The sequence below is a fragment of the Mesoplodon mirus genome (genome assembly GCF_964341445.2).
Source record: "Mesoplodon mirus genome assembly, chromosome: X".
Classification (NCBI taxonomy): domain Eukaryota; kingdom Metazoa; phylum Chordata; class Mammalia; order Artiodactyla; family Ziphiidae; genus Mesoplodon; species Mesoplodon mirus.
In genome coordinates, this window is record NC_138981.1 from 91,877,878 (window position 1) to 91,904,531 (window position 26,654).

General features: G+C 38.7%; 1 protein-coding gene across 1 annotated transcript in view; it reads left to right on the plus strand.

Moving 5' to 3' along the window:
* Window positions 1-6,902: 6,902 nt before the first annotated feature.
* The window catches only part of RNF128 (ring finger protein 128), a gene marked incomplete at its 5' end in the record, with an annotated part of 97,026 nt that continues 77,274 nt past the window's right edge, over window positions 6,903-26,654 (plus strand). Inside the window, one exon of the mRNA XM_082610545.1 lies at window positions 6,903-7,308. Coding sequence (XP_082466671.1) covers window positions 6,903-7,308 — 406 coding nt within the window. The remainder of the gene's footprint in view (window positions 7,309-26,654) is intronic.

A 26,654-nucleotide genomic window follows, 5' to 3' on the forward strand; every position in this document is an offset into this window, starting at 1 on the left:
TTTAAAAAATTTGAAACCCTTATTTGGTGACACTAATAATATTTGTTGTTTTTAGCTAGATACCTTCTGCCAACATGGACTATAGATTATAACCAATTCTATTATTCTGAAGTCATTTATATGGTTTATAATTGAGCTGGTTGCTATTTTACTAGTTACCTTTTCAGGTACAGTTCCTTTTTTTTTTTTAAGCATTGCTACCCATGAATTTGCAGGTAAATCGATGGGAGGTGAAATATGTATTACTCAGTACAGCTTATTTCAGTAATCTGTTGTTTTTAGTAAGGAAATTTTAGGGAAAAGTGTTAAAATGAATACATAAAACTAGATTTGGGGATTATCTGAAGATTTCAGTTATTTGAGATTATATTTGAGTCAAGTCATATTACATTAGTGTCACATCTCCAAAATGGAAACATTAGATAAAAACTTATCTCTTGGTCTAGGTCACACCACCCACTAAATATTATCCCTCATTCTTACATTGTTATGTGGATACCACTTCTAGCCCTAAGTTTTGCTTTCCTTTATACTAAAGAAATAAAAAGTAGATTTTGAAAAAATAGATTTAAAGCTAACCACAGGTCTGTCCCTAAATCCCTGTGGAACTTTAAGGAAAGCCACTTAAACTGCTTGGCCTTAGTTTTCTTATTTGTAAAATTTGCAAAATAATGGTCCCATCCAATTGTATGATTCTTTTGGTATGTTAATATAGTTATTAGAACAGTAAAAATGCCTTTGTGTTATTATCATGTGTGTCATGAAAATGTGGTTTTCTATGAAGAACATTTTAAAGTTATGATTAGACCATTATCAATTATAGCAGCTCATTATAACAAAAAAATTGAAATATTTAAATCCCAGTTATTTTTATTGCTAATGTTCTTCCTAATTTGTTGCCTTTTCAGTGATTGATACATATATGTATTTTTTTTCAGAACAGAAATCTGAAATATTTTAGGTGTTTTTAATCATATGCACATTTTCATTGAAAATCAAGTAACCCTTTTTTTTAAAATTTGAGTACTTCTGATGCTATTCTGAGATTATTGCATGTGACTTCTAGTCGCTTAAGATCTAGGAGTTGCCCCTAACAACGTTTTTAATATCTGTTTTGTAGATAGGAAGCTGAAACAGAAAAAGACTAAATGATTTAATGTAAAATTGTCAAGGCAGGCTTCCCTGGTGGCGCAGTGGTTGAGAGTCCACCTGTCAATGCAGGGTCACGGGTTCGTGCCCCGGTCCGGGAAGATCCCACATGCCGCGGAGCGGCTAGGCCCGTGAGCCATGGCCACTGAGCCTGTGTGTCCGGAGCCTGTGCTCCACAATGGGAGAGGAGGCCACAACAGTGAGAGGCCCGCGTACCGCAAAAAAAAAAAAAAAAAAAAAAAAAAAAATTGTCAAGGCAATTAAATTTTAAGGTTGGGCTTATAACTCCAATGTCTGTTTCTTTAAACTCTAATTTGAGCACAAAGTAAAACGTTTGAATAATAATAAATTTTCACCTAGTAGATTACTGTGAGATAAACTTCTCTAAATCCTGGGGCTCATAAAATAATGAGCCCAGTTATTGCAGCATATATCCAAGGTATTTGAATGCCCACTCTATGGCAAGCACTGGATTTGCACTAGGAACACAATACAATACAAGCAAAAACAGACATGGCCCCTACTGTCATAAAGCTTACAGTGCTGTGGAGGAGAAAGACATTCAAATAATTGCACAAATAAATAAGATAAATTTCACAAAGGAAGCTGGCAGGGTGCATTGGGAAAGTTTTTCCTGAGGAAGTGAACTTGAGGTGAAAAAGCCTTGCAGCCCAACGTGTGCTTGAGAACTTGAATGAGAACTGATATGGCTGGAGTGTGGAAAGTAGGATACAAGACGAGACAAACAGAGAAGCAAAGGCTCTTGCAAATTACACAGAGCTTTATAGTCCATGGTAAGGATTTTAGTATGTATCTTCAGAGCACTAGGAAGCCATTAAGTGGTTTGTGGCCAGTGATATGGCTTGATTCGATTCATGTTTTAGAGTGGTCACTGTCTCCTGGAAGGAGAATGGATTATAAGAAGGTTAGCAGAGACTGCTAGCTGTACCCTAATACCTATTCTATAGTAATAGTTCTTCTCTCTATGTTTAGCTAAGCACATGGCTACCTAGAATAAAGAATACTTTTCCTTGCTTCCTTTGTAGCTGGATATGGCCTTGTAACTATTTCTTTTATTTGGCTTGGGCTAATACTAAAAGTAATTTCTTTTGAACATACACCAAGTCAGAGTCACCCAAGGCAGAATTGGAAGTTGCTATGAATAATCAAGGGGTACCTGTATTCTATTAGAAACACAGCCCTGTACTTCCTCATCTTTATTTTTTATTTATTTTTAATTAATTAATTAATTAATTTTGGCTGCGTTGGGTCTTCGTTGCTGCACGTGCGGGCTTCCTCTAGTTGCAGCGAGCAGGGGCTACTCTTCGTTGCGGTGCGCGGGCTCCTTATTGTGGCCGCTTCTCTTGTTGCAGAGCACGGGCTCTAGGCACACGGGCTTCAGTAGTTGTGGCACGCAGGCTCTAGAGCTCAGGCTCAGTAGTTTTGGCTCAAGGGCTCTAGAGCGCAGGCTCAGTAGTTTTGGCTCACGGGCTCTAGAGCGCAGGCTCAGTAGTTGTGGTGCCCGGGTTTAGCTGCTCCGCGGCACGTGGGATCTTCCCAGACCAGGGCTCAAACTCGTGTTCCCTGCATTGGCAGGCGGATTCTTAACCACTGCGCCACCAGGGAAGTCCTCGTCATCTTTAAATGGTAGGTTTGCCATAGCTGTTATTCAATCATATGGAAAAAATTGAAATGTTCCTTGCTTAAGAGATGAGTGATTCACTTCTCTATGCCTTAATTAATATTGTGTACCTTTGCTAAGATACTTAATATTTATTAAGGTACAAGTAGTTGAAAAAGTCCAGTAGTTTTAAATGTTTGAAACATAACAGTGGTTCTCAAACTTAGCTTCATATTAGTATCACCTGGGGAGTTTTAAAAATGACTGTGCCTAGGCTTCCCTGGTGGCGCAGTGGTTAGGAATCCGCCTGCCAATGCAGGGGACACGGGTTTGAGCCCTGGTTCAGGAAGATCCCACATGCTGCAGAGCAGCTAGGCCCGTGCACCACAACTACTAAGCCTGTGCTCTAGAGCCCACACACCTAGAGCTGGTGCTCCGCGACAAGAGAGGCCACCACAGTGAGAGGCCTGCGCAGGGCAATGAAGAGTAGACCCCGTTCACCACAACTAAAAAAAGAAAGCCCACGTGCAGCAATGAAGACCCAACGCAGCCAAAAATAAATAAATAAATAAATAAATTAGTTAGTTAATTTTAAAAAATTACTATGCCTACGTGCCACCCCCACCCCAGGTTTCTGATTGGAGTGTAGCCTGGGCGTCAAGAGAGTCAACATCTCCCCCAGATGATTCTAATGTGCAGACAAGTTTGAAAACCACTGGTATATAGTCCTGTTTCAAGCACTTGTTAGTTTTATTAGAGATCAAGCTTCACCCAGTACTTTGAACTTACCTCCTATCTAGGTGCTATAGTTTCATCTGCTCTCGATGCAGCTTCCTCTTCAATTGTTCTGATAAGGAAAAATTAAAAATTGATAGTTTTGAAATAACTTTCATTTTCATAGAGTTCTAGCATGGCAGATCTGGAAAAGACTTGATAGATAAATTTTAAACCAATCTCTTTCATTGTGTAAAAGAAGAAAAAGTCCAGGAGAGGTTATTATTTTCCTGAGGACATAACACTAGCTGTTGCAGTGTCAGCATTTGCACAACCTTTTGGGGGTTTTTTGTTTTGTTTTGTTTTGTTTTGTTTGTTTTGCGGTACACGGGCCTCTCACTGTTGTGGCCTCTCCCATTGCGGAGCACAGGCTCCGGACGCGCAGGCTCAGCAGCCATGGCTCACGGGCCCAGCCGCTCCGCGGCATGTGGGATCTTCCCGGACCGGGGCACGAACCCGTGTGCCCTGCATCGGCAGGCGGACTCTCAACCACTGCGCCACCAGGGAAGCCCAACCTTTTGGTTTTTAAGATAACTTCAGAAAAGTTCAGAGAACCACCTAAAGTACAAATAAAACATCAGACCTTTATAGATTGGAAGTTGAAGCACGATGAGGTTGAAATAAAATGACAGCAGCTAATCTGTCAAAACTACAACTAGGACTTCCCTGGTGGTGCAGTGGTTAAGAAAACCCGCCTGCCAATGCAGGGGACACGGGTTCGATCCCTGATCCGGGAAGATCCCACATGCTGCGGAGCAACTAAGCCCGTGTGCCACAACTACTGAGCCTGCGCTCTAGAGTCCGTGAGCCACAACTACTGAGCCCACACGCCACAACTACTGAAGCCTGAGTGCCTAGAGCCTGCGCTCCGCAACAAGAGAAGCTACCACAATGAGAAGCTCGCACATCACAATAAAGAGTAGCCCCCACTCACCACAACTAGAGAAAGCCCACGTGCAGCCAAAAATAAATAAATTAAAAAAAAAAAACTACAACTAGATCCCGTACTATTCATCATGTACAACTTGTACGATCTAAAGTTCTTAAATTGTAAAGTGTGTAAGAATCACCTGGAGAGTTATTTAAAATGTGAATTCCTATATATATTCCTCCAATTTTGATTCAGGCTGACTGGTAGTAGGACCCAGGAATCTTCACTTTTAATAAACTTCCAAGTGAGTCTAATGTAGGTATTCCACAGTCAAAATTTTAAAAACACTGAATAAGTACTAGACCACTCACCCCCCCTCCCTAGCAAATTACCTTAAGACTTAACTGGAAAATTGCACTGATGGGTATTTATCGTTCTAGGACTAATTTTACTTAACTGTAAAATTTTAAAAACAATCTAAAATTATCTTTGTAAGTTATGACTCTGTGAAAGCCATACAAGGAAACATAAAAGCACTTACATACAAGGTATATAATGCTGGTTACCATACAAAGTCATGCACTTCAACCTTCAGAGCAATTTAAAATAGTTTAGTGAAGTTCACCAGCACTGCCACAAAGTGTTATGGAAAGTTGCCATTTTAAAAGCATATAATGATGTTGCTTTAGAAGCAATTTAATAACTGGTAGAGAAGGTTAACTCAAATTTCTACAACTTTACTAGTGAATTGCCTGTTGAATGCTGATGTTGAATTTATCACAGATGTCTATTAGCAATTAGCAGGCTAATTATTTTGACAATAACACTTCTGTTTTCAGTTTGATAGTTTTCTTTATCTAGTGAATACAGTCTTTATTATGAGTTTAAACGTCGTTGATAGTGCTAATAGCAAAATAATAAACTGTTTGCGTTTACTCTGAAATAGACCATAAGCTAATACACAAGACCTTTAAGCTTTTCATGAATAATTATTGTGATTACTGTGTGTAAGTTGTTACTAATACCAGGCACTGTGAGGGAGATATGAGTCATCAGCAACTGTAACCGGATAAAAAGATTCATATTTCTATTGTGCATCTGCTGAGATTTATCCATCAGGTTCTACTGCAGATTCCATGAACTCTCCTCTGCTGTTAACTGTTGGTTCCCACTTTCAGGGTTCACTCCAACGCTAATACCTCAGATGCCCAAGAACGGACAAGAAGTGTGTGTGGGGTAAAATAGCTTTATTGATCATGTCCTTCAACAATGTTTCCTATTTTCTGTTGTCCTGTCCCCTTGACTCTAGTGGTATTCCTTATTTCAGACTATTTTCCTTGGACTTCAGGCTACCATTGTGTCTGCCTTCCTTTTGACCTGGTGTCTTTCTGCTTCTCTGACAGCCTGTTGCCTATTTGTGTAGTTTGCTGACTCTTGGCCCAGTCAGATTCCTGATATCTCTGTTTGTCTTTTTGTCCATTCATCTACTCCTTCACTAGCCCCTGATTCACTTTGTTCTAAAGCAGAATCTAACACACCATTGTAAAGCAATTATACTCCAATACACATGTTAAAAAAAGAATATATTAAAAAAGAATGCAAAAAAAACCCAAAACAGAGCTTACAGTAAAGGAAGCGATGAAATAACTAAAGCTGTCTACACATTTGAAAGAACTAGAATTAAAAATTTTACATGTTAAAAGATAAACCTTGAACAGTCTTTTGTTAGAGTATAACACATGGGACATAAAAATTAATGGAATTCATCAACAGATATTTGAGTGCCCACCATGGGCAAGGCCTTGTACTTGAAAGGATCTCTAGGGACTGGAATATGTTTCCTTTTCAATGAATAAACAAAGGTAGCAGAAGATGTTCCTTGGGGAGCCTGTTAAGAAAAATTCCACAAAGAAATAAGAGAAAAAAAGGCTGTGAAATCAATTCTACCAATGCCGTAGCAATTAAAATGATGGATCTTAACTTACTTCTGGCTGAACTGGTTGATAGCATTATTTCAGCAGGGCTTGGAAAACCAGTTTGGTGTTTTAGATGATCTGAGAGAGGTGACTTTCATTTTGTCACATGGTAATCCCAAGAGTCCAGTTCCTCATTCCAATCCACTCCATGTTTATGAAAGTTCATTAGCTGGAACAGTAAGAAGAAAAAAATGTCAGTGAAGGAAGTCATCCAGTCCTGATAAGTTGACATGTATAATAAAGTTGATGGTGTTATTTATTGCTAAGGTAGTCCTGGTTAAGGGTTACATGTGTGTACAGTTGGAGGAGGGGCAGGCAAAACGGAATGTAGCTAAGTAAAGTGAAATAGAGCTGATGTATTCAGAGCTTACGTTGCTAGAGGTGAGATCAGTTACCTACTTGCAGCTGAAATTTCAAACTTCTGCTTAGTGGGGACCTGAGTGGACAAATGGTGACTGATAGTTGGAAATATCAGCAGACATCTTAAATTTTATGCTCAAATGAATGAGCAATGAACCAGGAGAATAAGTCCAGTTGTTTTCAGCTGCTGGTAATTTTTACCTTTTTATTTAAAATCACAGCGCCTTTTTCAATGAATGCCCATGTGACTGTGGCTTATTACAATGAAACCAGCAACTACACTTCAACAGAGACATGTGAATGTGGTGTTTATGGATTAGCCTCACCGGTGGCTAATGCTATGGGGGTGGTGGGCATCCCTAAGAACAGTAACTACCAAGCTTGTGACTACAACACTGAGTTTACTAATACTAAGAAGCCCTGGATTGCACTGATAGAAAGAGGTAATTGTACATTTTCAGAAAAAATTCAAGCAGCAGGCAGAAAAAATGCTGATGCTGTTGTGATTTACAATGTTCCAGAGACTGGCAACCAGACGATACAGATGGCAAATTTCGGTAAGTAAGAACTGATTCCCAAAGAGGGTTAATGTCTTTGTTTATCTTAACATGGTATTTCCATCTACAGTGACTCTAGGGTCTGTCAATGAGGTTGTAAAACAAGTGTATTTTAAATTTTCTTGCCTGGCACTACTCTGAATTACTTTACTATTATTTAATATTGGCAATTAATTTGTTCCAAGGTCAAAAGCAATTCATGAAGTGGTTCCTGTTTTCTTTCATGATGTTCTTAGCTCTACTAGTTTTCTCAGTGTGTATTACATAATTGCTTTTTAATAAATGTGCCTTTACCTGTAAACGTTCAAGAAAATATAAATATTTTAATTTCATTCTTAATTTGTACTTTTCAGTTTGATTCAGGGTTGTATGTATTCAAGTGTGCAGTAACTGCAAAACGGATTCATTATTATGATTAAACAGTAGCATATTGTAAGTGTGAAAAAATGTTTACAGAAATGAGAATTCAACTCTCTGCTGTATGCATGTGAGATTTTAATGTCTGTGGGACTAATATTTATAAAACTACTCTGTAAGAAACATTATACATTGAAAATGGTAAGGCTGAAATTGGATACCTCTGTAATTCACACCAAAAGTAAAGATTTCCCTTAAAAATGTTTACTTATGACTTCTTAAGTAAATATAATTATCTAATTTATTAATTTTGTGAAGGAATTTACTTCTTAGAATTACTGTTTTCATTTTGTAAAAAATGCCACTTTCCAAATAAATGGTTTTAAACCAGTGAAGAAGTAGACTTCTGAAACAAGTTTTCTATACTGTAGGTGGGTAAAGGTTTTTTTGACCCCAGACTTGGCCAAAGGAGAAAAATGGTAATTTCAAACAGGGTAAGATCTGGTCGAACACAATACCAGGATAATTGGTATTCTCACCACCAAGTTTGGCCTCTGAGAAGATTAATGTAAATTAAGTCAACCAGATTTCAGAACTGTAAGAAAAATACAAACTTGTGTTAAGAGTAGTAGAGTGGAACATCCAGGTTGTGTACCTACAGTATGGCAATTTAGTACTAATCTTTGAAAAACAAGCTGCTTGTTTCTCTGGGTATCAAAAACTAGGTAACATCGTCTTTAACAGTACAAAATTATTGTAAATGTACAAAACTCTACTTGCTACCTTTTTTAACATATCCTGGACATTTCGAGAACCCAGGCATTCACATTTTTTTCTTTTGAAGTTAAGAGCACTTCATAAACATTCTCTGCATGTTCCTATAATTTTACGAGTGACTTTTATTTTTGTAGAAATAAAATGAGGTGGCTTTCTGTTGAAAAATAGAAATTAAACCTTTTCTAAGGAACCTACTTGCTCTATGTTTCAACTTAGAGATTCTGAGTATTCTAGGTTTCCTTTAACATGCATAGCCACATTCTGCTGTTCACTCCCCTGCTTTCTTTAGGATAATTTTCTTTCTTTTTTTTAAATTGAAGTATAGTTGATTTACAATGTTGTGTTACTCTCAGGTGTACAGCAAAGTGATTCAGTTATATATATATATATATATATATATATATATATATATATATATATATATATATATATGTTCTTTTTCAGATTATTTTCCCATATAGGTTATTATAAAATATTGAGTATAGTTCCCTGTGCTATGCAGTAGGTCCTTGTTGTTTATTTTATATATAGTAGTGTGTATATGTTACCCCAAAATTCCTGATTTATTATTCCTCCCCACCTTTCTCCTTTGGTAAACATAAGTTTGTTTTCTGTCTGTGAGTCTGTTTCTGTTTTATAAATCTTCTGCTTTTTTAAAAGTATAAACAGCATCAAACTAAATAGTAGTCATGTTTTGCAAACTTGCTTTGCATCATGCAGTAAGGGCCAACTACTGGAAAGTAGGTGCCCAGCCATTGAATTTAAAAGTCTGACCAAAACAGTAAATCTCTCCAAAAGGCATGCACAGTCATTTGAGTATATGTCTCTGAGCAGAATTTAAGAAACAAAGCAGTTACATTTATCATTGAATATATACTTCCAATATAATCAAGGATATGTGATCAAAAACATTTTTTAATACTACGGCATTGCCCGTTTTAAAATAAGCACGTTTGAAAAGATAGCATAATCATAGTAATTGTAATAGTTAATATTTATTGCCATTTAATATATGTCAGGCACGGTTTTAGGGTCTTTATTTAATGAATGTTGATCTTTAACATTGAACGATCTCAACCCCAAAGAATTAAAATTGTAAGTTTAGTGTTTTGCCGTTATAAAACCTGTCAACTAGTGTGTCACTGGAGTTCTTCCTTCCCAGAAATTTCTCTTATATAGCAACTATTATATGATTCAGTTGACAAACATAGGGAAGGGAGTGTGGATATGAAAACTCTATGATCAGCCCCTAGACCATTAAAGATTGAGTCATTATTTTATAACATAAGCCAAAATTGTGTTTGTTTTTGCTGTCTTTCATTAGGGTTTTGTTTAGGCACAGAGGGTAGGGCAACAACTCGTCCTCCTCATCCTACAAAAGCTCAAGGCTTTACCATCTATCACATTATCTTTTTTTAAATTAGTTATCTATTTTATACATATTAGTGTATATATGTCAATCCCAATCTCCCAATTCATCCCACCACCACCCCCCCACCAAATTCCCCCCTTGGTGTCCATACGTTAGTTCTCTACATCTGTGTCTCTATTTCTGCCCTACAAACCAGTTCATCTGTACCGTTTTTCTAGGTTCCACATACCTGCGTTAATATATGATATTTGTTTTTCTCTTTCTGACTGACTTCACTCTGTATGAGAGTCTCTAGATCCATCCACATCTCTACAAATGACCCAATTTCATTCCTTTTTATGGCTGAGTAATATTCCATTGTATATATGTACCACATCTTCTTTACCCATTCGTCTGTCAGTGGGCATTTAGGTTGCTTCCATTACCTGGCTATTGTAAATAGAGCAGCAATGAACATTGTGGTACATGACTCTTTTTGAATTATGGCTTTCTCAGGGTATATGCCCAGGAGTGGGATTGCTGGGTCATATGGTAATTCTATTTTTAGATTTTTAAGGAATCTCCATACTGTTCTCCATAGTGGCTGTATCAATTTACATTCCCACCAACAGTGCAAGAGGGTTCCCGTTTCTCCACACCCTCTCCAGCATTTCTTGTTTGTAGATTTTCTGATGATGGCCATTCTAACTGGTGTGAAGTGATACCTCATTGTAGTTTTGATTTGCAGTTCTCTAATAATTAGTGATGTTGAGCAACTTTTCATGTGCTTCTTGGACAACTGTATGTCTTCTTTTGAGAAATGTCTATTTAGGTCTTCTGCCCATTTTTGGATTGGGTTGTTTGTTTTTTTAATATTGAGCTGCATGAGCTGTTTATATATTTTGGAGATTAATCCTTTGTCCATTGATTCGTTTGCAAATATTTTCTCACATTCTGAGGGTTGTCTTTTTTGTCTTGTTTGTAGTTTCCTTTGCTTTGCAAAACCTCTTAAGTTTCATTAGGTCCGATTTGTTTATTTCTGTTTTTATTTCCATTACTCTAGGAGGTGGATCAAAAAAGATCTTGCTGTGATTTATGTCAAAGAGTGTTCTTCCTATGTTTTCTTCTAAGAGTTTTAAAATGTCTAGTCTTACATTTAGGTCTCTAATCCATTTTGAGTTTATTTTTGTGTATGGTGTTAAGGAGTGTTCTAATTTCATTCTTTTACCTGTAGCTGTCCAGTTTTCCTAGCACCACTTATTGAAGAGACTGTCTTTTCTCCATTGTATATCCTTGCCTCCTTTATCATAGATTAGTTGACCATAGGTGTGTGGGTTTATCCCTGGGCTTTCTATCCTGTTCCATTGATCAACATTTCTGTTTTTGTGCCAGTACCATACTGTCTTAATTACTGTAGCTTTGTAGTATAGTGTGAAGTCAGGGAGTCTGATTCCTCCAGCTCCGTTTTTTTCCCTCAAGACTGCTTTGGCTATTGGGGTTTTTTTGTGTTTCCATACAAATTTTAAGGTTTTTTGTTCTAGTTCTGTAAAAAATGCCAGTGGTACTTTGATAGGGATTGCATTGAATGTGTAGATTGCTTTGGGTAGTATAGTCATTTTAACAATATTGATTCTTCCAATCCAAGAACATGGTATATCTCTCCATCTGTCTGTGTCATCTTTGATTTCTTTCATCAGTGTCTTATAGTTTTCTGAGTACAGGTTTTTACCTCCTTAGGTAGGTTTATTCCTAGGTATTTTATTCTTTTTGTTGCAATGGTGAATGGGATTGTTCCCTTAATTTCTCTTTCTGGTCTTTCATTGTTAGTGTATAGGAAGAATGCAAGAGATTTCTGTGCATTAATTTTGTATCCTGCAACTTTACCAAGTTCATTGATTAGCTCTAGTAATTTTCTGGTGGCATCTTTAGGATTCTCTATATATAGTATCATGTCATCTGCAAACAGTGGCAGTTTTACTTCTTCTTTTCCAATTTGTATTCCTTTTATTTCTTTGGCTTCTCTGATTGCCGTGGCTAGGACTTCCAAAACTATGTTGAATAATAGTGGTGAGAGTAGACATCCCTGTCTTTTTCCTGATCTTAGAGGAAATGGTTTCAGTTTTTCACCATTGAGAATGATGTTTGCTGTGGGTTTGTTGCATATGGTCTTTATTATGTTGAGGTAGGTTCCCTCTATGCCCACTTTCTGGAAAGTTTTTATCATAAATGGGTGTTGAATTTCATCAAAAGCTTTTTCTGCATCTATTGAAATGATCATATGGTTTTTATTCTTCAATTTGTTAATATAGTGTATCACATTGATTGATTTGAGTATATTGAAGAATCCTTGCATCCCTGGGATAAATCCCACTTGGTCATGGTGTATGATCCTTCTAGTGTGCTGTTGGATTCTGTTTGCTAGTATTTTGTTGAGGATTTTTACATCTATGTTCATCAGTGATATTGGTTTGTAATTTTCTTTTTTTGTAGTATCTTTGTTTGGTTTTGGTATCAGGGTGATGGTAGAATGAGTTTAGGAGTGTTCCTTCCTCTGCAATTTTTTGGAAGAGTTTGAGAAGGATGGGTGTTAGCTCTTCTCTAAAGGTTTGATAGAATTCACCTGTGAAGCCATCTGGTCCTGGACTTTTGTTTGTTGGAAGAGTTTTAGTCACAGTTTCAATTTCATTACTTGTGATTGGTCTGTTTATATTTTCTATTTCTTCCTGGTTCAGTCTTGGAAGGTTATACCTTTCTAAGCATTTGTCCATTTCTTCCAGGTTGTCCATTTTATTGGCAAAGAGTTGCTTGTAGTAGTCTCCTATGATGCTTAGTATTTCTGCAGTGTCCATTGTAACTTCTCCTTTTTCTTTTTTAATTTTATTGATTTGAGTCCTCTCCCTCTTTTTCTTGATGAGTCTGGCTAAAGGTTTATCAATTTTGTTTATCTTCTCAAAGAACCAGCTTTAGTTTTATTTATCTTTGCTATTGTTTTCTTTGTTTCTATTTCATTTATTTCTGCTCTGATCTTTATGATTTCTTTCCTTCTACTAACTTTGGGTTTTGTTTGTTCTTCTTTCTCTAGTTCCTTTAGGTGTAAGCTTAGATTGTTTATTTGAGACTTTTCTTGTTTCTTGAGGTAGGGTTGTGCTGCTATTAACTTCCCTCTTAGAACTGCTTTTCCTGCATCCCATAGGTTTTGGATCATCATGTTTTCATTGTCATTTGTCTCTAGGTATTTTTTGATTTCCTCTTTGATTTCTTCAGTGATCTCCTGTTTATTTAGTAATGTATTGTTTACCCTCCATGTGTTTGTATTTTTTACGTTTTTTTCACTGTAATTGATTTCCAATCTCATAGCGTTGTGGTCGGAAAAGATGCTTGATATGATTTCAATTTTCTTAAATTTACCGAGGCTTGATTTGTGACCCAAGATGTGATCTATCCTGGAGAATGTTCTGTGTGCACTGGAGAAGAAAGTGTAGTCTGCTCTTTTTGGATGGAATATCCTATAAATAGCAATTAAATCTATCTGGTCTATTGTGTCATCTAAAGCTTGTTTTTTCTTATTAATTTTATGTCTGGATGATCTGTCCATTGGTGAAAGTGGGGTGTTAAAGTTCCCTACTATTATTGTGTTACTGTCGATTTCCCCTTTTCTGGCTGTTAGCATTTGCCTTATGTATTGAGGTGCTCCTATCTTGGGTGCATAAATATTTACAATTGTTACATCTTCTTCTTGGATTGATCCCTTGATCATTATGTAGTGTCTTTCCTTGTGTCTTATAATAGTCTTTATGTTAAAGTCTATTTTGTCTGATATGAGAATTGCTACTCCAGCTTTCTTTTGATTTCCGTTTGCATGGAATATCTTTTTCCATCCCCTCACTTTCAGACTATATGTGTCCCTAGGTCTGAAGTGAGTCTCTTGTAGACAGCATATATATGGGTCTTGTTTTGGTATCCATTCAGCAAGCCTGTGTCTTTTGGTTGGAGCATTTAATCCATTCACGTTCAAGGTAATTATTGATATGTATGTTCCTATGACCATTTCCTTAATTGTTATGGGTTTGTTTTTGTAGGTCCTTTTCTTCTATTATGTTTCCCACTTAGAGAAGTTCCTTTAGCATTTATCGTAGAGCTGGTTTGGTGGTGCTGAATTCTCTTAGCTTTTGCTTGTCCATAAACCTTTGGATTTCTCCGTCGAATCTGAATGAGATCCTTGCCGGGGAGAGTAGTCTTGGTTGTAGGTTCTTCCCTTTCATCACTTTAAATAGAAAATGCCACACCCTTCTGGCTTGTAGAGCTTCTGCTAAGAAATCAGCTGTTAACCTTATGGGAGTTCTCCTGTATGTTATTTGTCATTTTTCCCTTGTTGCTTTCAGTAATTTTTCTTTGTCTTTAATTTTTGTCAGTTTGATTACTATGTGTCTCGGCATGTTTCCCCTTGGGTTTATCCTGCCTGGGACTCTCTGCGCTTCCTGGACTTGGGTGGCTATTTCCTTTCCCATGTTAGGGACGTTTTCATCTATAATCTCTTCAAATATTTTATCACATCCTTTCTCTCTCTCTTCTCCTTCTATAATGCAAATGTTGTTGAGTTTAATGTTGTCCCAGAGGTCTCTTGGGCTGTCTTCATTTCTTTTCATTCTTTTTTCTTTATTCTGTTCCACGGCAGTGAATTCCACCATTCTGTCTTCCAGGTCACTTATCCGTTCTTCTGCCTCAGTTATTCTGCTATTGATTCCTTCTAGTGTAGTTTTCATTTCAGTTATTGTATTGTTCATCTCTGTTTGTTTGCTCTTTCATGCTTCTAGGTCTTTGTTAAACATTTCTTGCATATTCTCGATCTTTACCTCCATTTTTTTCTGAGGTCCTGGATCATCTTCACTATCATTATTCTGAATTCTTTTTCTGGAAGGTTGCCTATCTCCACTTCATTTAGTTGTTTTTCTGGGGTTTTATCTTGTTCCTTCATCTGGTACAAAGTCCTCTGCCTTTTCATTTTGTCTCTCTTTCTGTGAATGTGGTTTTCCTTCCACAGGCTGCAGAACTGTAGTTCTTCTTGCTTCTGCTGTGTGCCCTCTGGTGGATGAGGCATCTAAGAGGCTTGTGCAAGTTTCCTGATGGGAGGGACTGGTGGTAGGTAGAGCTGACTGTTGCTTTGGTGAGCAGAGTTCAGCAAAACTTTAATCCTCTTGTCTTCTGATGGGTGGGGCTGGGTTCCCTCCCTGTTGGTTGTTTGGCCTGAGGCAACCCAGCACTGGAGCCTACCTGGTTCTTTGGTGGGGCTAATGGTGGACTCTGGGAGGGCTCATGCCAAGGAGTACTCCCCAGAACTTCTGCTGCCAGTGTCCTTGTCCCCAGGGTGAGCCACAGCCACCCCCATCCTCTGCAGGAGACCCTCCCACACTTGTAGTAGGTTTGGTTCAGACTCCTATGGGGTCACTGCTCCTTCCCCTGGGTCCCGATGTGCACACTACTTTGTGTGTGCCCTCCAAGAGTGGAGTCTCTGTTTCCCTCAGTCCTGTCAAAAAGTCTTGCAATCAAATCCCGCTATGCTTCAAAGTCTGATTCTCTAGGAATTCCTCCTCCCATTGCCAGACCCCCAGGTTGGGAAGCCTGACATGGGGCTCAGGACCTTCACTCCAGTGAGTGGACTTCTGTGGTATAATTGTTCTCCAGTTTGTGAGTCACCCACCCAGCAGTTATGGGACTTAATTTTATTGTGATTGTGCCCCTCCTACCTTCTCACTGTGGCTTCTCCTTTGTCTTTGGCTGTGGGGTATCTTTTTTGGTGAGTTCCAGTGTCTTCCTTTTGTTGATTGTTCAGCAGTTAGTTGTGATTCCGGTGCTCTCGCAAGAGGGAGTGAGCACATGTCCTTCTACTCTGCCATCTTGAACCAATCTTTGAGTGTTCTATCACCTTATCTTTTATCACCCCTAAAAACCACCTTTTCAGAAAACCACACTCTAGCCCCCCTCAGGGATGTGGACCCCCTTCACTTCCTTGGTTGCCGCTGTCTCTTCATTCCTTCCATCCCATTTTCCATGCTAGGCCTTCCTAGCCTTTCCACAATGCTGTGCCTCTTTATGTCTTACTGATGTCAATGCCCTCCAAGCAAAGGCTCCTAGGAACAGACCTGTAGTTGAAAAAGTTGGGTTTATTACTTACTGCAGCAAAGGTAGAATGCACACCATGGGAAACAATGGGGTATCTCAATAAGAGGGCTTAAGAAAGGATTTATAGGATTTGGGCTTGCTTCAGATGATTTGGGGGAGGGTTTAAGGAAGCAGGCCATTGACCAGCCAGCCCAGTTTGCCTGAGACAGGGATTTCCTGGAACTTGGGACTTTCAGTGCTAAAACCAGGAAATTCCTGGGAAAACCAAGCTGAGTAGGTCACTCTAGCTGGCTTTGTTCTGGATTTGGATACTGTCAGAAAGTAGGGGGTAATTCTGTGATTGGATTTCTAAATAAACCTTATTTGTAAGTGGGGAAGACTAACCTGAAGCTACAGCTGTAATTAGTAAAGAAGCAACAGTCACTCATGTTAGCCAGGATGGGAGATGTCTGGTCATTTTTGTGACTTGGATGCTGTTCATATTTTGACTGGGTTCAGACATGATTATGGAATGGTCTTGTTTTTGTCTTGATCTATCATGGCACAGAATGACCTTCTCTACTGTTGATGCTCTGTGAAATTATTTATGTTCAACAAGAAAACACCAAAGCCTGATTGGTAGTGCCAGGCCAGGTCCCAGATGTCAAGGGCTGCTTGCCTCTTTCTCAACAACAGTATACTACGCCTATGTCTTTACTGCTGTGCAAATACATTATCTCCTTCCATTTTATGTATCAGTGCTTCCCCATCCCCTATAGCCTGCCTTCAAGGTCCCCAGCAAGCCTAAGGGATGCTTCTGCACTCCTTGCTTCTCATGGTTTCATGATGTGGATACAGAATGTCTTTACTCCTGGGCCCAATCCATTCATAGCCCCGCTACTAGCAGTATCTCTTTTCTGAAGGGGACAACTTCAGTCTGAGAAGTGCTCCCACCGAGGAGGAATGGTGTCTAACCTAGTACTTGGAGGTAAACCTTTAATTCTAAGTTTCCCAGTTTGCAGTGTGTTTTGATTTGCATTTTGATGCAGTTGGAAGTAGAAAGATACGCTTATGGTATCCTTAAGTAATTATGTAACTTCCTAACAATTTCCAAATGCTCCAGAGACGTCCATCCATCCAGTTGTCCCAGATGTGCAAGAAAAGGCAGGACTCCTCTGTTATTAAAGCAGAAAATTCAGACTATGTTAAGTACTTGCTTGCTGACAGAACAGGTTTTGAAAGTTAAATATGCTATTAATAGGTTAATTGCCCTAAGAAAAGATTAGATTTTAATGTACTGTAGCTTATTACAGCAAAATCAGTAATCTAAGAGGAATAAAATGTTTCTTAACGTTTTTATCATTACGACTGTGTTCAGCGAAGTGTATTACAGGGTGAGGTCTGCAGCACTTCAGAATCCCCCAAACTCACCAATTCCCCAGCAATTAAGTACATGGAAAGGAAGGGTTTAATCAGAGTAGCAAACTCACATGTTTTAGAAAGAAATTTTTCTAGAACCGAGAGGGGAAATAAAAACATAATATATAAATGAAGTGAGAAGATAATAAAAACTTTAATAAGGCTTAGACTCCAATATATACTTGAGTTTAATTCAAGAAAACGAATCAGTTCTACTTCAAATGAATCTCAGATCTGCCCAGCACCATCTCCAAGACTTCATCCTCAGACCTCTGCAATAACTTCCTAACTCATCTCCCTGCTTCTCTTGTCCCCCTCTAAGCTCACTACCCACACTGAAGCCAAAGTGCCTTTTTAGAATAAAACCAAACCACACCTTGTTTAAAACCCTTCAGTAGCTTCCCACTGCTCTTAGAGTACATTCAGACTCATTTCCATGTCCTCATCCAGCCATGAATCACCTGGCTCATGCCCACCACTCTGACCTCATCTCCTCTCACCTCCCTGCATGCCTCCTGTCCCCTACACTGAGATCCAGCCACACTGGGCTCCTTTCAGTCCCTCAATCCCACTAAACCCTTCCCTGCCTTGAGCTTGAAAATACTTGAAACCGCCCTCTTCTTCACACCCCCACATCTCATTAAAGATCAAGTCCTATTGATTCAATCTCCAAGCATTTCTGAAATCCATCCCCTTTCCCACCTTTGCTGCATCCATCCAAGCCCAGGCCAATATCCTGTCTCACCTGGACTATTGCAGTAACCTCCCAGCGGGTCTCCCTCTTATTCTCGCCCCCCTACAGAGTCTTGTCTTCCACCCAGCAGCCAGAGTGATCCCGTGGAAAATGGAATTCAGTCCCAGTTAGAATAAAATCCAGGCTTCGTGCCATATCCTACAAAGCCCTGTGTGATGAGACCTGATTCCACACCCCTCTCTCCCACATGACTATGCCTCAGCCACTCTGGTCTTCTTTCTGTTTCTAAACCAAAAGAGCTAGCTTTTGCACTTGCTGTTCCCTCTACCGAAGTCATTTCTCTTTCATGTTTTCACATAATGCTTCCTCCAAAAATATAACCATGTCACTACTTTCTCGACATGGCAGCTGGAGCGATCCTCTAAAAATCGAGGTCGGAGCACATTGCTCTTCTTCTCAAAACCCCCCAGTGACTTTTCATTGTTCTTCAAATAAAATCTAAACTTTGCCATGCCGAAAGGACTTGCATCATCTGGCCTCTGCCTACCTTTCCAACCTAACAGTGCCACCCCTGCCCTACCAATGCCTAACCACTCTGACCTTCAGATATTTTCTCCAACCCACGAAGCTTCTTCTGTGAGGCCCTTTGTCCTTGTTTTTCTCCCTATCACCATCATCACTACCACACGTAACAGGTTCTCCAAATCCCAGTTTAAATCTCTTCTTTGAAGAACTCTCCCCCTACCGCATTAATTCCAATCAAAACCTGGTGCTCATTTCTGTTGAAATCTCTTATAATGTGTAATGATTTTCTTATTTGCATATTATCTTATAATAATAAGATGATTATTGTAATGATTTTCTTATAATGTGTAATGATTTTCTCATTTGCTTATTATCTGTCTTTCTGTCTTTCCCACTTGATTGTAGGTTCCAGGAGGGCAGAGACCATGTCATCCACTGTATAGTGCGTAGTCTTCACTAGTTGTTAAATGAATGAAAGTTTAAGAAACTTGAAAGCAATTCCCTTTTATATATGAAAAGATAAACAAGTTTAAGTGAAGTTGATTAGGTGAATTCGGCAAACTATTGTACTTTAAAATTGTTTTTATTTTTACCTATACAAGTAATACTTTCTCCTTTAAAAAACAACACAAGATATAAAGTCCCCCTTGACTATTGCCCACAATATCAGGCCTCTCCCAAGAGATAACTATTGTTATTCATTCAGTAGGTAACCTTTCAGGATTTTTCTATTAATTTTTACATATGTATACCCATAGAAACTACAAAGTCAACCTGTGTTTTATTTTTCACATTAATGAAGTTATTCTGTAGCCTGCTTTTGTCACTCAATAGTAGGAATTGGAGTTATTTCCATACTAATAAATTTATATTTAGATCTAATCCATTTTTAACTACTGCATAATATTTCATAGTGTGAACACACTCATAACTTATTCAACCACTCCCCTACTAATGGACATTTGGGTTGTTTTCAACTCTGCTCTTTTATATACAATACTTCAATGAACATAATTATCGCTGATACCGAAGGAAGTTAATGATATTGACATTGCATCACTATTGATATTGCTCTTGCATGTGACTGCCTTGTTGAACTCTTATTTCATTTTAATAGTTGGCTCTTGAATTTTCAGGATAAATGACCATTTTCTCTACAAAGCTTTACCTCATCTTTTATATTAATTGTACCTCTTCATTCTTTCCAGTGGTCTTATTCTTTTGTCTAGGGTTCTAATAGTGATAATATATACACTTTTGACGTGTTCCTGACTTTACTACCAAAATGCTCCCACTGTTCCACCATTAAGTGTGTTGTTTGATAGAAGTTTCTGGGAGATACTCCTTATCAAGTTTCAGGACTTCAGTAAGGCTTTTGAATCTTGTTATTCTTACTGGCAAGCTATAATATAAATACATATGTATATACATATACTTATGTATGTATATGTGTAGATAGATATAAGATACAGCTATAGGGCTTCCCTGGTGGTGCAGTGGTTGAGAGTCCGCCTGCCAATGCAGGGGACACGGGTTCGTGCCCTGGTCTGGGAAGATCCCACATGCCGTGGAGAGGCTGGGCCCATGAGCCATGGCCGCTGAGCCTGCGCATCCGGAGCCTGTGCTCTGCAACGGGAGAGGCCACAACAGTGAGAGGCCCATGTACTGCAAAAAAAAAAAAAAAAAAAAAAAAAAAAAAGATACAGCTATAGTCACTATTGTAGGATATGATCCAAAGGGGAAATCCGATAGTTTACTGTCAGCTAAGGGGAAATAATAAAGTGATATACAGAAACAAGCTGAAACTAACACACCATTGTAAAGCAATTATACTCCAATAAAGATGTTTTTTAAAAAAAAGAAACAATAGGTAAAAGGGAATGTTTTGTTTTTCTTTCTTTTTTTAGATATCATTTTATTGGTGCCCTTGATAAAAGGATTGAAAACATTTTTGTTGCTTATACATATGATTCCAAGTTGAGTGTCAAATTGTAAGACACAAACAAAATTTAAAAGTATCTTGACAAACTAGAAAAACTGTTTATTAAAACAAGATGAAGTGCCACAGTGAATAGTAAAGAATAATAAATGTAGAGACAGATATAAAATAGAAAAAAAACTGTCAGGTTTATAAGCAAAATATTTGACAGTCACATTGCACAACAAGTTAAAGAGTGATACAGTTATTTTAAAACGAGTATGATCGTGAGATATGCCAACAAGTGTATAATATGTTAGGTCTGGAAAATACCTCGGCTATGCTTGGAATTCACAAAACCCTGAAAACATCATAACCCTTACTGTAACCTGGCTTACAAAAACAGGATTTTAGTACCTCTCTCTCATACTCTCAAATAAATTCCCAAGTATCTGTCTGTCTGTCTCTCCCCACCCCCACCTCCTGCCATATAGGCACAGACATACATAACTGCATAAGAATTTATATTTTTATAAGGGAGTCAAAGATACAGTACCTCCGGATGCTGGTTTCCAGAAAAAAACAAAATGAGTAAATTCACTATGAGCTCTTTAAAGTACATTATCTCCCTTTTCTCCATTTTAAAATCTAGGAATACTTTTTTAAAATCAAGGAATATTTTGTAAGTCTAAACATGTGCTTTTTGTTCATTGATATATATTTTCTACTTACCTCTTGTCCTCTTCCTTCTAAACTTTTAATCTTTTATTATATTATAATTTGCTGCCAGGACATTGATTGCCCCCCGAATTATTGATAATTACTTGGAAAGAATGTGTACACGGATGTGTGTGTGTGTGTGTGTGTGTGTGTGTAAATACAGACAGAGAAATGCCTGGATAGGATTGCATAAAATAGAATAGTTCCTCTTAAGTACCCTCTCCCTCTATTTTCAGCAATCCTTGGTTCCTAAGTTCTCTTACCCCAGCTACACCTCTTCCATCACTCAGGCTTACCTCCCTAGACAGCAAGGACTTCATGTAAATAAATTATATCTGTTTCCATCTAAACTCTCAAGTCTTATGTCCTACTCATTTAGGTAATTGTTAGATATGCAGGAGCTACTTTGTTAAAGTATCCCAGGGGAAACTTTATTTGTTGTACTTGGAAACAACATGACTTAGACAAACAAACCCAATTTCTAACTGATGATAATTCCAGGACCTTTGAAAGAACTGTGGAACAGTAAATTGGGGGAAATCGTATTTCAAAGCATCCCTTATCACATCATATAAGCAATAACGAACTCCACCTAACGTTTTAGATTTTTAGTTGTATATCATATTTGTATCTAAATTTTTAATAATATATATTATCATGTGATCTTTTTAAAAAAAATATTTTATGTATTTATTTATGGCTGCGTTGGGTCTTTGTTGCTATGCGCGGGCTTTCTCTAGTTGCAATGAGTGGGGGCCACTCTTCATTGTGGTGTGCGAGCCTCTCACTGCGGTGGCTTCTCTTCTTACAGAGCACGGGCTCTAGGTGTGCAGGCTTCAGTAGTTGCAGCACGCGAGCTCAGTAGTTGTGGCTTGCAGGCTCTAGAGCGTAGGCTCAATAGTTGTGGTGCACGGGCTTAGTTGCTCTGTGGCATGTAGGATCTTCCCGGACCAGGGCTCAAACCAGGGTCCCCTGAATTGGCAGGCAGATTCTTTTTTTTTTAATAGATCTTTATAGGAGTATAATTGCTTTACAATACTGTGTTAGTTTCTGTTGTACACCAAAGTGACTCAGCCATATGCATACATATGTCCCCATATCCCTTCTCTCTTGAACCTCCCTCCCATCCTCCCTATCCCACCCCTCTAGGTCATCGCAAAGCACCGAGCTGATCTCCCTGTGCTATGCGGCTGCTTCCCACTAGCTATTTATTTTACATTTGGTAGTGTATATATGTCCATGCCACTCTCTCAATTCGTCCCAGCTTACCCTTCCCCCACCCCGTGTCCTCAAGTCCATTCTCTATGTCTATGTCTTTATTCCTGCCCTGCAACTAGGTTCATCAGTACCATTTTTTTTTAGGTTCCGTATATATGTGTTAACATACGGTATGCGTTTTCTCTTTCTGACTTACTTCACTCTGTGTGACAGACTCTAGGTCTAGCCACCTCACTACAAATAACTCAGTTTCATTTCTTTTTATGGCTGAGTAATATTGCATTGTATATATGTGCCACATCTTTATCCATTCATCTGTCGATGGACATTTATGATGGTTCCATGTCCTGGCTATTGTAAATATTGCTGCAAGGAACATTGTGGTACATAACTCTTTTTGAATTATGGTTTTCTCAGGTTATATGCCCAGTAGTGGGATTGCTGGGTCATATGGTAGTTCTATTTTTAGTTTCTTAAGGAACCTCCATACTGTTTTCCATAGTGGCTGTATCAGTTTACATTCCCACCAGCAGTGCAGGAGGGTTCCCTTTTCACCACACCCTTTCCAGCATTTACTGTTTGTAGATTTTTTCATAATGGCCATGCCAACAGGCATGAGGTGATACCTCATTGTAGTTTTGATTTGCATTTCTCTAATAATTAGTGATGTTGGGCATCTTTCATGTGCCTCTTAGCCATCTGTATGTCTTCCTTGGTGAAATGTCTATTTAGGTCTTCCGCCCTTTTTTTTTCCCGCCTTTTTTTTTTTTTTTTTTTGCGGTACACGGGCCTCACACTGTTGTGGCCTCTCCCGTTGCAGAATACAGGCTCCGGATGCGCAGGCTCCAGACGCGCAGGCTCCAGATGCGCAGGCTCAGCGGCCATGGCTCACGGGCCTAGCCGCTCCACGGCATGTGGGATCTTCCCGGACCGGGGCACAAACCTGTGTCCCCTGCATCGGCAGGTGGACTCTCAACCACTGCGCCACCAGGGAAGCCCCCGCCCATTTTTTAATTGGACTGTTTATCTTTTGATGTTGAGCTCCATGAGCTGCTTGTATATTTTGGAGATTAATCCTTTGTCCATTGTTTCATTTGCAAATATTTCCTCCCATTCTGAGGGTTGTCTTTCATCTTGTTTATGGTTTCCTTTGTGGTGCAAAAGCTTTTAAGTTTAATTAAGTGCCATTTGTTTATTTTTGTTTTTATTTCCATTACTCTAGGAGATGGGTCAGAAAAGATCTTGCTGTGGTCTATGTCAAAGAGTGTTTTTCCTTTGTTTTCCTCTAAGAGTTTTATAGTGTGTGGTCTTAAACCAGATTCTTAACCACTGCACCACCAGAGAAGTCCTATGTGATCTTCTTTATCATGCAATGATAGTGATACCACATGGTTAAATAAATTAGTCTCTAGCAATAATCAATACATTGGCACCTCTTCGGTGGAAAGTACAAATAGAAGGAAATGAAAATTTGCTTAATAATTTACTTGCTTTCAATTTCTATTTTAAATGACTGTCTCCATATCATTATTCCTATTACCTGGAGCTCTTTCTTTTCTTTCAGCATTGCACCTAATTCCTATTAAGATATGTTTTTCTTTGCCTTTTATGAAGGCAATTGTTAACAATAAATATTCTATTAGCTATGTGCTGCACATTCTTCTAAGTATAATTAATCACTTCAATAATCCATGAGGTACAAAGCGTTAGTATCCCCATTTTATATATATATGGAAACTGAGACGTAGAAACATTGGTTAACTTCCCCTCATGGTCATACAGCTAGTAGATTGCAAAACTAGGCTTTGAACTCTATAGCTCTATACCCTGACTCCAGAATCTGTGCTTTTAATCAGTACACAATACTAGAATACCTTTCTGGTGAGCATATACTATGCAAGGCACCATACAAAAATGGTACCAAAACAGGATCATTGCCCTCAAGGAGGAAAATGTAGTAGGGAGAACCAATATTTATACAACTAGTAGAAGGCAGAATATAAAAAGCACTATTATTAGAAGTGTTAAGATTATTGGAGCTGAAGAGGTTAAGAAATTATGAGGTCATAGTGTTGGGAAGGTCATCAACGTGGATGTTAATGTTATAGATGATTATAACAGAGAACTGAAAGATAAGTAGTGGGAGTATAAAAGGGAGAGCTACAGAGCAGGCAATCAGAAAGTGGAGTATTTCTGTTATGACTTCAGAAGTTGAGAAGATCAGGATGATAATAATGTCCAGAGTCTGGTCATGGAAGTGGGGTGACTACACTGGAATAGAGACAAAAGTCCCTGAAGTTGAATCACAATGAGGTCAGAGTGTTGGATGATGGAAGAACTTAGGGTGGAGAGAATGCCTGTGATCCAAATGACAAAGTCTTCATATATGTGGTGGAATGACTGGGAGGCTGGTCCATGACCAAACAGGGAGGGAAGGAATAGAAGGTGGTAAAACCAAGTGCCATGAGTCTCTTGACTGCCATGAGTCTCCAAAAAATGGGTTTTACTCATGACGGTGGGGGAAAAGTAGTCTGGAGATTATCATGTGGGAGTGAGGAGACCCCTTATAGCCCTGAAGTATGTAGGATACAGAAGGATGAGCTGCCTCTACTAAAAGTAACTGAAGGAGAAGTGGTGTCTTCAGGGGTAAGATGGGTCAGGGACCATAAGGAAATATCATAAGCTTTAGTGTAACCCTCAGTGAAGGGTAAATGACAGAAATTTACTGGTTAGGCATGTGTCATGTAACCAGAGATCTAGAAGACACAGTGGAAATTCGGGGGAAAGAGCAGTGGAAGAAGAAAGTAATGAACAGTACAGAGAGGGGAGCACAGAAATGAAGATTAAACGTATTAGCTTCCATTTGGGGCAATAACTAAGGATGACATGAATGTGAGAGCAGGAAGCATTGGTGTGAAGGTAAAAGTGTCTCAGACAAATAGAGGACTTGGGTTATCAGTGTAGAAGGCTGGCAGTCTATATAAAACATAAGAGAATTATTCACAAGAGAGCAGGCACTCTTGAAGGAGTTAAGAAGGGCAGAGATGAATAGGGTAGAGATGAATATATGAAAGAATTTAGATCAGTGGGGTCCTAGAGCTGTGGCTGTAGATTACAAGGGTGAAAGAGGGACATGTTAATGTTTGGGCGGGGAAGGGGAGTACACTGAAGGTAATAGGTGCTGAATGACCCAAAAGTAAAACTAACCAGCCTTAAGGTTCCAAATGGAACTTCTTTAAAGTCTTAAGTCAGGTGCAAGTTGGGGCTTGAGTTAAGTGTTACATAGGTATCTGGAGGATGTTTCATGAAAATATGAAATCCTTATAAAGAATGAGCTCATGACAAAATTCTTTGGGGCCATTTTAATAAATCAAATGTTCTGGGAAATGATCTGTTATGACTAATGCTTTTAGTAAAAACAGGTAGAAACCTAGTCAAGGCCTTAGGATTTCAAAATTGCAATGATTAAATGTCTGTATGCCCCCCATTCCAGAATTGAATCAAATCCAATCTACATTTACTTGTGTATATTTTTAGCTTTTAAATGGAAATGTAAATTAAGTTCTTCTCCTCAAGCAGTCAATTCAGTGACAGAGGCTGAGGAGGAGGAGTGTAGAATCAGTCACATAGGAGGTCTGACATTATTTTACCACTAAAAAATGCCTACATGGACCAAATAACCATTTGTCAAATTAATTTTTCCACTGATTATTTTTATTAACCTCATACAGGATATAACCAGCATCTATATGCTCAGTAACTTGTGTATGGTAAAATCAGCTGCAGTCGGAGGCCACAGTGGTTAATTCTGAGAAATTTAGTACCATTCCGACCATACAGGCAAATGTTCTTCGAAAATTGGTCTTGTCAAAAAGCCAGGATATGCAAAAAGGCCGTATTTACCAAAGGGCTTTGAGGAGAATTCTTGGAACAGAAGTCAGATGGAGAGAGGGGTTAAGTTGCATTTCGGCTGAAGGAAGATGTGTGGTTGCTCTGACCATTTCACAAAGAACACATCCTTTCTCCCCTGAAAACTGTAGCCCTTTGGCTGAACAAGGGAAGCTTAAAGAAGGCCTAAAGAGAAATACTAGGGCTCTAACCTGATGCATATTATCACATGACATCTCCCTCACCTGGGATACAAGGGTGAGGTAAAACACTGGGGCATAAAACCCTTGGGTGCTATTCGTTCTTGTTTACATACCCATAGCCTGGGCCTAGGGATAGCTCTGCAGTGACTAAGAGGTAAGCTCCTAGGGAGAGCAAGC